This window comes from Athene cunicularia, assembly GCF_003259725.1.
Source record: "Athene cunicularia isolate RWA chromosome 3 unlocalized genomic scaffold, athCun1 chr3_part1, whole genome shotgun sequence".
NCBI lineage: Eukaryota > Metazoa > Chordata > Aves > Strigiformes > Strigidae > Athene > Athene cunicularia.
Window position 1 is genome coordinate 113,926,824 of NW_020799097.1, and position 12,265 is coordinate 113,939,088.

The 12,265-nt window shown below is 43.3% G+C and overlaps 1 protein-coding gene across 6 annotated transcripts in view; it reads left to right on the forward strand.

The window, feature by feature from the left end:
* Nucleotides 1–69: 69 nt before the first annotated feature.
* Nucleotides 70–12,265, forward strand: part of EML6 (echinoderm microtubule associated protein like 6) — a 118,642-nt gene continuing 106,446 nt past the window's right edge. For all 6 annotated transcript variants that reach the window (XM_026845303.1, XM_026845305.1, XM_026845304.1 and 3 more), the window contains exon 1: nt 70–1,594. In XM_026845303.1, the coding sequence (XP_026701104.1) occupies nt 1,398–1,594 (197 nt within the window). In that variant the 5' untranslated portion in view covers nt 70–1,397. The remainder of the gene's footprint in view (nt 1,595–12,265) is intronic.

Below are 12,265 nucleotides of genomic sequence, written 5' to 3' on the forward strand. Positions count from 1 at the left end.
TGAGGGAGGCGCCGTCCCTTGGTCCGCCGGCCACCTGCTCCGGGGCGGGGGGGGCTGCCGGCCCGGGGTTCCCTCCGGGGACCGTCGCTCTGGATGTGGAGCCGGGTTTTCCCCTCAGGTTTGCTGCAAGAGCGAGGAGCGTGGTTCCCTGAGGGCGGGTTGTGCCGCTTTTGCGGGTTCCCCCGCCTGTGGCCCGGTACCACCGCGCGTGTGCGGTGGGAAAGGCACAGTCGTTCGCCCCGTGGCGTGGGGGTGATTCTCCCCTTGCCCCTGGCGCTGAGCTCTGACAGTGACTCTCGGGTTTTGCTCCTCTGCTCGCAGCGTCCCCTTGGCGGTGGCCGAGGCTCTGGGGGGCTGGGCTCGGTGAAGCGGTGGATGTTTCACCAGACACAGCGGTGACAACACAGAGCCTCGCTGTAGGAAACGCAGAAGGCGAGCAAGGAAACGTGTTCCTTGGGAATATCGTTCCAAAGGGCGACGGTAAATAAAAACACAAGCCCCCGCTACTTGGTGTCGAATCGGAGCGGTTTGTGAGTGAGAAATGGGAACACAGTAGTTGTAATTACGGAGCTGGGGTAATTACATAGTTGCTGCAGGCTCTGAAAGGAGGAAGTTTTGTGTTGCTGGGCGGTAAGGAGAGGTGGGGTAATATTCCCACACCGATGCAGGGCGCTGCACGGGAGTCCTGTCGTTCGATAATACCTCCTGGGGAGACTCAGAGCGTTGGATCCTGCGAGAAGACCCCAGAGCAGGCAGAACGGCCACAGCACGGCTCCAAACCGCGCTGCCCCCGCCGCCCAACCCCTTGGCATTTGAAATACAGTGCGTTCTGCAATTCAAACCGACATTTTTTGGTTTTGTGGGTTGTTTTGGTTGGTTTTTTTTTTCCTCTCTCTTTCAGTTTGGACCCGAAGGCAGACCACCTCTGGAACAGGAGAGCACCCAGGAAGCTTTTTGCAGAAAGCCGAGGAGGTGCAGGAGGGGGGATGCAGCGGGCAGCCTTTGGCAGGTGGTGGTGGTGTTGACGCACAGAAGTTACTTTGCCTTGGGGAGGACAAAGCCCTGTCTGCTGCTTATGTAGGTGTGTTCCTGCCATCTCCCTTCTCCCCCAAGAAGCCGCCTGGGTCGCGCAGCAGCGGGGACTCGGCAGTCGCCGCCGCAGCAGCAGCAGCAGATTATGGTGGCGGCGCGGCGGGGGGAGCGGCGCCAGCCCTGATCCGCCGATGCGTTTTTCCTCAGACCATCCTCGCTCGGAAGTGCCACCTGAAGCTTCGGCGGCTGGGCAGGGACCCCGCTACCGTTTGAAAGGGGAAAACCCCTGAAGGGGGAAGGAGCTAAGGGAAGGAGGGGCAGCGCCGGGTTTGGTGCGTGCTTGTGGGGAGAGGGGATTGGTTATCATGGCGGATCGGACGGCTCCGAGATGCCAGCTCCGTCTGGAGTGGGTCTACGGGTACAGGGGCCACCAGTGCCGCAACAACCTGTACTACACCGCGGGCAAGGAGGTGGTTTACTTCGTGGCCGGAGTCGGCGTCGTCTACAACACCCGAGAGCACAGCCAGAAATTCTTCCTCGGGCACAACGATGATATTATCAGGTAAGGGGGCTGACTTTCCTGGCGGTGGGGTGGGGTGGGGTTTAAAGGGAAGGGAGGAGAATGTGGGGCTGGCAGAATCCCCCCTCCCTGCGCCTTAGGGCTCGGCTCGTACCTGTCGTTTCTAAGCGGCTCACGCTGGTTACTAGCAGGCTGGGTGAAAGCTGGGTTCCTAGATACTGTTGGTTTTTATTATTTTTGCAGCAAAGCTTCAAAATGTTGCGAGAATAAGAGCGAAGGTAAGGTGGTGGTGTTTGGTTTTTTTATTCTATTGCACTGCACCAAGAGCGAAGCACTTCTTTATGGCATAGAAGAGTGCTGGGAAGGAAAATCTTAGTGCAACAGTGCTGCAAAATTGTGGATCTGGCGCCTTAATCTTCCCAGAGCTGGGACCCCAGGTCACCAGCTCTGATCTTGCAGAAGGCAGGTGTGGTTCTCTCTACACTCAGCAGATCCCAGCACAAGACTGCCATAAATTTGGCACAGAGCTCAAACTATTTTTTTTAAATATAATTCAGAAAAATTTCACTCACGGTGAAGTTTAGCTGTTTGTACTCCAGCCAAAAAATCCCAAGCCTGCTGGTGCAAGATGGTTACAAAAGCACGGGTCTTGCTCCTGGTCTGACCAGTTTTTGTCTCTCAAATTCTGCCTAAAAAGTGGCTCTGATTGGTGTTGCTGTCCTACAGAAATATTAATCCTACCGCACATCACAAAATAACAGTAAAAACGTGGTTACGGAGTTCAAGGTTGCCTTGTAAAAAATCTGACCAAAATACAGAAAATGAATGTTGCATGTACTACCTCATGGCAGAAATCTGAACCTGGAATATCCTTAGGAAGGGTGTCTCATGGTCATGACACTCCTCTGAGCACAGCTGAGTGCTGCCCTCCCCATTCACCTAATCGAGCATGAATGAAGCATTTTCTTGATGAGGTGAAACCAGAACAGTCCCAGGTGACTCATGGTGCGGTAGTACTGTGGAAACATCTGCTGAAGGCAGAGTTTTGACACTCAGCAGCAAAATCCCTTAATCGTCCTGTAATCATTCTGGAGCCTTGTTTACAGAAAACCATCCCCTTTTCCCAGGGGGAACTTCTGGCTGCTGTGCATCCCCATAGCATTTTCCTCCTCTCTGTTGTGTGTTACAGCAGTAGCATTTTATGAAGTGCAGTGGATGTGCATAAAAGTCGATTCTGGTTGCAGAGGCATTATCAGTTCCAAAAGGCTGTTCAAATAGACACTTGGCTGCTCAGATCCTTCAGAGAAGAATGAAAATTTCAGATGCATCTGCAGTATCATGAAATTCATTTTTTTCCTTGTTGTATGGACGTAAATGTTGATTCTCTACAGAATAGGAAGTGTAATCCATGTACAGAGCTGGATATGTCTGAGCTTATATTTGAATACTGGAAATATAACTTGTCAAGATATAACTACATGTCTACATATATCCACCGGGTTTTGGTTGGACAGTGATGTTTTGGTTCTCTCTTTTTGTTTCTCTTTTTTTTTTTCTTTTTTTTTTTTTTTTTTACCTGACAGCCCCTCCCTCCCCAAACCAAATGTATTCCACAGCTTCTGTGCCCTTTCAGACTGCTTTTGGCAGTGTCACATTTATAATGTACAACGGGAATAGAAAAAATGAGAGTATCTGATATTTGTAGTTTGACATAACCTGTGCCTGTTCTCCTCTTTACAGAAAACTGGCAACCACCTGTTCAGATCAGCAGGTGTTTTGAGGGACTCGCTGTATGTCCAGCTCATGCTTTGGAAAGATTTGGTCTGTTTCTGATCTGCAACACGATCAGAATGCTGTAGGACAACTGTAGTTTCAAAAAAGGATGAAACATTTGGGTCTATAAAGCATGAGTAGGACCCAAGTAACAGTTCATTTCAGCTTGTAGTGGCCATGAAATATGCTGTCACGTGGGGTTTAAGGAAGTAGAGGCTCTCCAAAACGCTGCCAGAATGTTCTATCGTTTGTTCCTGGTAATGGTTACCTGCTTTGCTTCTGATGCACTTGGAATTCCTTATTGTCGTGATACTATTAAGTACTTTTAAGTAGATGGTTCCTGATACGGTTATCACTGATGTGGCTAATAATGCCAGAATTTGAATTCTCACATTTCAGGCTTCAGAGCTATCATCTGATGGAGATGAATGCCATGAATGTACTTACCCAATTTTTCTGGGTTTGTTGGTCTTCACTTGCCTGAGACGAAAAGACTAGTGCTTACATTTGCAGTCCAACGGGTTGCAATTTCCAAAGAGATTTGAGACAAAATTTAGAAAAAGGAAATTTACAGATTTTTGAAGGTACTCCGAAATTATTCAGACTGGAAGACCCTGAAGTGGGAAGCTGCTTCTGAGGATAGCCATCAGCACCTTCTTTGTCCAAAGGTTTCAGTGAATACTATTTTTTTGGGGAAAAAAAAAAGCAGATGAACCCACATTTCGGAAGGCTGAGGACCTGTGTATTGCTTTGAAGTGTTTATTAAAATCATGAAAATGAATATTAGTCCTTGGTGAAAAGGTCAGGTTTTTAAAAGTGCATGTTAAATGTGTTTTCACAAGTTTAATGGTTCTGCCTCCTGTTTTGTATCAAGATAATGCAGCTGGACATAATTTAGTTTGGACTAACGCAGGCCAGACTGTATTGCATTAATGGCGAAATGCCATTTTTTTCCAGGATTCACATTTGAAAAATAATTTCTATTTGTATAAGGGAGTTAACGCACTGCACTCAGCTGGTAAGGTGAATGTTCAGAGTATGAGCAAGTGAGCTCTGCAGTACTCTGTTTTCTGTGCAAAGCCGCTGTAAGGCTCTGTGCTTCCCAGCTCTTCCTCCTTCTTAACCTCATGATGAGGTGAGGTCCTGAACTAATCGCTTTGATCTTTGGAGTGAGCCTGCTCTGTGGAGGGGTTGGACTGGGTGACCTCCAGAGCTCTCCTCCGAACCGAAAGTATTATGTGATTCTTTTGTTACTTCCAGTTGTATTATGCAGTTCTTCTTGCATGTTGCCTAGTTGTGGACTAGTTAATGGTATTGATGAACATGTGCTGTCATGGTAAAAGAGGGTCAACACCTGGTTGAAACCACTAGGCCTGGTTCTGGTCTCTGCAGGCTCCTGATGCATTGTGTTTGGAGATGACAAAGATGTGTCGTTTATGAAGTTTACTTTATAATCAAAGAGCATGAAATACACCCTATTCTTCTCTGTCCCTGTTTTTTTCTCCACTGAAAGCCTTGGTTATGGAGTACAGCTGAGCAGCTCGGAGGTGGTGAAGGTCAGGACACTCCTCCCCTCTCTGAGCTGTGAGCCCTGCTGTTACCCTGAGCTCCACGTTACAGACCACAGAGCACTCATGACGTGTCTTTCATGGTAGCTCAACATTTGATTGTTCTTGAAATAGGATCTTCTTGAAACATCACAGCTCATGTGCAACAGCTATCGAAAAGCAACTTTTTCACAGAGAAAGTGTCGTCTAGACATATTGTTTGGCACATCACTGATTTTCATTGCATTCAGTCACTTGTGCTTTGCGGGAATAGGTTTCAGAAGCTGTAATATTAATGTATGGGGCTTGTTTTCCTTCTGGAGTGATTCAAATGTGGCTTTGTGCAGCAGCTCATTGTACTGGGTGTATGTTAAAGTCTTGCCATCCCTGCAGCATCGCTGCCTTCAACAGGATTCACACAAGTGTAGGGTTTGTCTGGAGTATAACCGCTTGCAAGACGGGGTTGTTAGTTTTGACAGTGACTGAACATGTTCACAAGAACAGAAGGTTTTCTTACTTTTGTATTGTACATTACTTGTGTAAGAGCAAGCAGTTAGATGACTCCTCTTTTCACTCTCAGTGCCATGGTGGAGGGGAGGAAGTTCTTTCCTATTACTTTTCTGCAATTTCTGCATGTGAAAGCAAAAGCAAAAAAAAAGCTTGCCAGAGAAAACAGCAAAAATAAAAACATAACCAGTTGAGATAATTCTCATTATAATTTAGATGCAATTTTGTTGATTCTTCCAGAATTCATTTGTAATCAGAGGTTCCTAACCTTGAGAACTTTTTCCAATGGTGTAGTAATAGTTACATCTTCCTGTTCTTGTGGTTCCAAGAATTTCTGCAGTATTGAACAGTCTTCCTGAATACGTCCAAACTGACTGAGAGAACACCTTTGACAGCATATTGGAGGCTTCACCTGTGCTTTTTACATACCCCAGTTTTCTGTGTCACCTGCTGTGGTGTAGTTTCTGCATTTACAAAAGCATGTTTCGTATTCCAGTTGCCTTCAGGCAAGTCACTGGTCTCTGCCGCAGGAGCCTGGTCCCTGTCTCAGATGCCTGTGCAGTGTGTGCTGCCTGGGCACAGCACCTGGGAAGCCACCCTGCCATCTGTGGATGCCAAAGCATGTTGTTTATGTAAGGCTGCTTACAACGTAATAGCAATGTCAGGTTTATCAGAGTATTTCTGTAAGTATACTGGTGTGTGTGTTCCAACAGATTGAGATAAAAATTGTGGATGTGCCAGTGGCCATGAGAGTGACTGGAGGCCTGGTTTGTTATTTAGAGTGATCGTTTCAGGAGACAGGAGGCATATTGGAGCATGGCTGCATGTTTTCTTGTCTTTCTGCAGTTGGGAAAAAAAAAAAAAACAAAACAAAAACAACAAACGCTTGAAGCAATGTTTTGTATTGTTGAGTGTAATAAATTAACTTTGGAATAAGTAAATTGATGGGAAATCAAAATTGCAGAGTTAAAACATCTAAATTGTACATTAATCGTTTTATTTAAAATCATGTCTGTTTATAGGGTGGTGCTTGTTTGAAGAGATCTGAAATACTTTATGTTTAGTTGTACCATTTGGATGGTGACAGCTACAGCGTGATGTTGAAGTTACCGTGGTCATTTCTCATCAGCAGTGCATGGAAGGCTGTGCTGTCTGTGGCGAAACCTGGGCTGTAGTCACAGAAGGTGCCCACGCAGGATTACTGAGACACAGTGACCTAACAGATGGCAACAGAAATTCCAGACCTGTTTGTTAGGCAAATGCTATGCAGGTTCCTATTCAGAGCCATGAAAACTTGAAAGGTGTGACTTTGGAACAGCAAGGGTGAGGCAGGATCTGTGTATGCTAACGTGCTTTGGGATCTCTTTTGAGACAGTAGGTTGTAAAGGATATTAAAGAAATTAATCCCCCACAAAAACTGATCTAATCAGCTTGTTGCTGCTTTTGCTTTCAATCTCAAAATAACAGGGGGAAATGCCATTGATTTCATGAAGTTCTGGTGGCCACTCCTGTTGCTTTGGTTGATTGTTGTGGTGCACTGAGATTTTAAGTCTTCGCTGGGGCACGAGCTGCTATAAATATTTGTTTCTTCAATACCCAGATCAATGCACCAGACATGTTGGAATATACAGATGCCTTATCTTATTGAATGTGATTTTTAAAATACATAGATTGGTTAAAAGTGTAGAGTAGCTCAGTAGGCATTTGTGGCACTGTGTCTATGAGAAGGGCTGTCACCTCACTACGGTATTTAAGCAGATGAGACTGTGTACATCCCCAGATAGGGGAACAGAGTAAGTAAGATCTATTGCTTGCCCAGTTACAGCTTGTCTGCATGTTTGGATGAGTGAAAAAATGTTTATTATTAAAAATCACAAGTGAAGTTTTGAGTGTTTAAATGGTCAGATTAACTCTTTTTAAGCATGGAAAAGAAACAAACATGTCCAACAAAACAGGAAGCACTTGCATTCTTCTATAGAAACATTTGGATCTTTATTATGCTTTTATCATTTTTTCACAGCTGAAAAAAAAAAGACAGTGTTTAAGTCTGTATCAGCTAGTATATTAAATTTTTTATTGGATTTGTGTGAAAGCCCTCATGATCACACAGAGCTGAGTACCCAGCTTATTAAATACGAAGGGTTTGGTATGCGTTAATCTTATATTGGAATGCTGCAGTTAGACATTTCTCTGTCACGTTATTTTTACCTTTTTTTCCTCCACTGCTTACAGTATCTTAAAAAACAAAACAAAACCACAAACAAACAAAAAACAACCACAAAAAACCAAACACCTAAGCTTAATTTTTGCTGGGTGTTTTTTCATTGTTGGCTTGGTCTTTTGTTGGGTTGTTTTGTTTGTTTGTTTTATGTTTGCTCTGCATTAACTCTCTGAAACTCTTACTTGTTTTATTTTATTTCAGTGTGATTTAAGATGACTAGGAGTCATCAGGTAGTTGTGCATACAAAACATTTTGATATGAGTAACCTGAAATTCAAATTACCTTAGAAGGATGGGGTGAACTTACGGGACAGTTCTGTGTTACCATTTTCTACTATAAAACTTCCTGCAAAAGTTTACAAATTCTAATTTATACAGAAGTTTATAAACTGGATCTTGTAGGACAGATCAGTCTCCATGAACTATTATTCCTATCTTTCTGACTAAATGGATGTCAGATAGATTTATCTAGGCAATTTCCAAGTAGTTATTGTCTTTCTTCTAAGTCTTGATTAGGTTTTTGCAGGAAGAATCACATCTTTCAACACTTACCGTAGCTCCTTTGCTACAGTATCTGGGGATAGAAACAGCATTGCGGTTTGAGGGAGAATGTTACTGAAATTAAAAAAAATACTTGGACCAGGAGGAAGTGCAGCAACATTTCTGGTACTTCTGATACATATCTGCAGAAGGACAAACTGCTGTGTCTGTTCTCAGGTACCATAAATGCTTCTATGAAGCATCCTCAATGACTTCAGGCTTGCGCCTAGTAACCATATGCTTTCTACAGTGCCAGGTATTTGAATGCTTCTCTGCAAAAGCAGAAGGGTTTTTAAGGTCTTTAAAAGTTTTCTGCTCACTTGCCCGCTGCTCAGTTTTTTAGGAACCTTGGTAAACACCAAAAAAGCCAGCTTTTTTTTTTTTTTTTTTCCCACTTAAAGACCCTTCTTTGGAATAGCAGCTTGTTTTTCATGAGATGCATTTCTACCCCAGGAGCATTTAGTTGCCTGGAGTTTCTGTCTAACAGACACACTGAATTTAAATTCTTCTTTAGAGGTGGTATTTATAACAGACTTGGAATGAGACTTCCAAAGCTTTAGGGAGGCCTGAACTCAAGGCCAAGTCTAGACCATCTGTTTATGTCCCTCTTGCAGACTGATGTGATGAACCAACCCAAGAGATCTCTAAAGGAAACATCGTTCAACCCTGCTGCTTCTTCAGGGACAGTGACCCTGGTGCATCCCGGGAAGAACATCTCAGAGCCGTTGTCTGGGGTCACTGCTGTTGCAGGGAAAGGGTTGCATGTGTTCTGCAAATACACTGGAAGTAAAAGTTACCGGTTTAGTTTTCACATTATTTCTACCTTGCATTCTGAACAAAATTGTGCAGGTTGTTAAGAACAACTTAATAATGACGTACTGCTCAAACAAAACAAAGAGGTATTGTTGTTTGCGTGACTTGCCGTAGTGGTGATGTCCTGGCTTGTGCGTTTGCTTTCGTGACCTCTCAAGCTCTTTGCACTTACCAGACACGACTGGCGGCACCATGAATCAGCTCGGCAGTCAGAGATGCACTTGTTGGTTCCCAGTTTCAACGTATGTTGCATTGCTGTGCACACTGGTGTTTCAGAATTACTGCTGAGAGGTTTTGCGTGTACTAATGTGTTTTTAATATGAAATACTTCAAGTTTCTTTAAACAGGCTAACAGCATGATGAACTTCAGTATGCTGTATCTTATTGATACAATTTCTGTTGATGCTGCTGTTGAAGTCGTCTTTATTTTGTGGCAGATGGATTGGAATACACTGAAACTGTGGTAATAAAAATAGAATCTGAAATAAACTATACTCTGAAGGAAATACAGCAACCCCTTTGTTTGGGTTGCCCAACACTCCTTGTTGGAAGAGATTTTCCTGAATTTTTATTGGCAATTTTGAGTGCCTTCATTATTTTTACCAGACCTCAATGTTCAAGGGATAATCCTACATGCAGTTTGCTATCTTGTAATACATTTTATATATAGTCATGCTAATATTGATGCATCCACATCAAAATTGGGCATGTATTTATGCAAAACGTCTGCTTCCTCATTTTCAGAAATTGTCTTCAAATATGCAGAGATAAAAATTGCATGTGTCATATCCTCTTATACTCTCTTTATTATTACTTGCAATTATTAGTTTCCAAATAATGGTATTTATAACAGTTTTGGGCAATATGAGCTGAACTTTGGAAAAATTCAGGATAGTATAATATTTCCCTCTTTTTTAATAAAAAGAGATGTTGTTTATTCTAGAAATGATTAAGTTAACTATAGTAAAACAAGGCCATAAAATACGCCTTCAGTTTATTACAGCTCTACTTGCAGTCAAAGTTAAAACGTTTTTTCCTTTCACCCTGACTAGTCAGACCATACTTCCTTCTTCTCTGTACCTTAAGATATATTTAACAAAAGGTTAGTCACAGTCATCTTCTGTCTGACCAGAAAACATGTTAGATGTACATTTCCTTTTTTTTTTTTCTCTCATATATCTAGTTTTCAAACATTATTCAAAAGGTACCTAAAGGAACTTTTGGCTTAGTTCTCCAAATGCTGGAGTCTATGGTTGGGTAACAGTTGAGCTTTCTTTTTGTCCTTCTGTCTGGCAGAAAATGAGCAAGATGGATATGTATACGTGACAAGTTACACTCCCTGGCCCTCTTTACATTGGTGTTGAATATGTGCTGGTGTGGCCACATTTAAACAGATTTTAGCACAGGTCTAGAGTAGATTCCTGGTTCCTCGAGGATTCTGAGATTACTTTGTCATCAGTTTAGAAAGTACATATTTTATTTTAAACACCCATTGAAATGCTGTTCAGTGAAGCTCTTCTTTCTGTTAGCAGCTGCAAAACAAGTTTGCAACATACAATTATGATGCTGGTCCAAGGTCTAATTTGCAGAGTGATCCCTGCATATGGGCTGGCTCTACTACTTCTAGAGGTCTGCATCTTTTTTCTTTTTTTTTTTTTTTTTTTTTTTTTTTTTTTTTTTTTTTTTTTAATATGTGGCAACAGGAGGAGGCCACAAATATCTAAAAGGATATTATATAGGGTCTTTAGGAAAACTGCCTTGTTGAAAGGACTATTTTAAAACTCATCAGGCTGAGGAGCTTTGTTTGGTTATTTCTGGGGATTAGATATAAACATCTCGGTTAGACAAGCTGCTTTTAGAATGGGCGGTTCTGTTCTGTATTCTGTGGTAGGACTGCTTACAGTGCAGTCCCTCCTTCCCAAGAGGTAAATAACATAAATACTTTTTGCCAGAGAATGTTCTTGGCTGTTGGGTGAAGTGTCTGGAGGTGGCCATGCAGCAGACGGTACTTCTGTTTCCCCCATGGCCGTGTGGTTGACACCTTCTCTGGTTGCAGGTAGGGCTGCCTACATAAATTCTGTGGCATAAGAATGGAAATTCTGTGGCATAAGAATGGAACAGTACAGTACAGATGGGGATCTAACCAAGAGTTACTAACATCAGACTAATCTTGAAGACATGTAGTGGCTATTTGGCATTTTAATCCAGAAAACAGGTTTTAAAGAATTGCACCCAAGGAGCTATGTGGTTGCAAGCAACAGAATTTTACAAAAGGTGCTTGAAGCAGGTGGCCCACTAAAAGCACAGACAGGAATATTGCTTTCTCAGATGCATGTTTGTTTAGTGTAACACCATAGGTCTGGCAGGTGGGTGTCCTTAATTGGGTAAACAAGTAATAATTTATTAAACATTTTTTAAAAAAGCACAAGAGAGAACTTTATTACCTAGAGTGATGGGTAGATGTATACCTACTGAGAGTTACCCCTGTTCCGGAAGTGGCATGATTTCACACCGGGTACCACCAGCACTTGTTCAGGTGATGCTGTTTCAGGGAACCTGCTTGAACAGAGCCACCGGGAGGAACCAGGAGGGCCTTCTGCACCAAGGTTTAACGTTCATCGTGGTGGAAAGGTTGCTTAGCCAACAGCTTGCTTGGAGACTTCCTGGATATTTTTAGAAGATTGAGATTACTGGACGTGGGCTCATGTCCTGGTTTCAGCTGGGATAGGGTTAATTTTCTTCCTTGTAACTGGTGCAGTGCTGGGTTTTGGATTTGGGGTGAGAATAATGCTGGTAGCACACTGATGTTTTAGCTATTGCTGAGCAGTCCTTACACTAAGGCTGTTACACTTTTCAGCCTCTCGTGCTGCCTGGCCAGCAGAGGCTGGGGGGCACTATAAGCTGGGGGGGCACAGCAGGACAGCTGACCCTGGCTGCCCAGAGGGGTGTTCCAGGCCATGGGACGTCACGCCCAGTAGGGAAACTGGGGGCAGTGGGCTGGGGGGCACTGCAGCTCGGGGGGGTGGCTGGCCCCCAGTCAGCAGGTGGGAAACTCACCGGAGTGCTGTGCATTACTTGTTTTGTATATTTTATTTTTGAATTTTTTTTTCCTCTTCTTTTTCCTTATTAAACTGTCTTTATTTCAACTCACGAGTTCTACTTGTGTTTCTAGTTCTCTCCCACATCCCACTGCAGCGAATGGCTGTGTGCTGGCTGGGGTTAAACTATGACAGCTCAGGATACACAGTTTTTTGCTCTTTGAGACTTGAAAAGATTTTTTTGAATGTTTAATGTTGTTAAATAATGCTGTAAA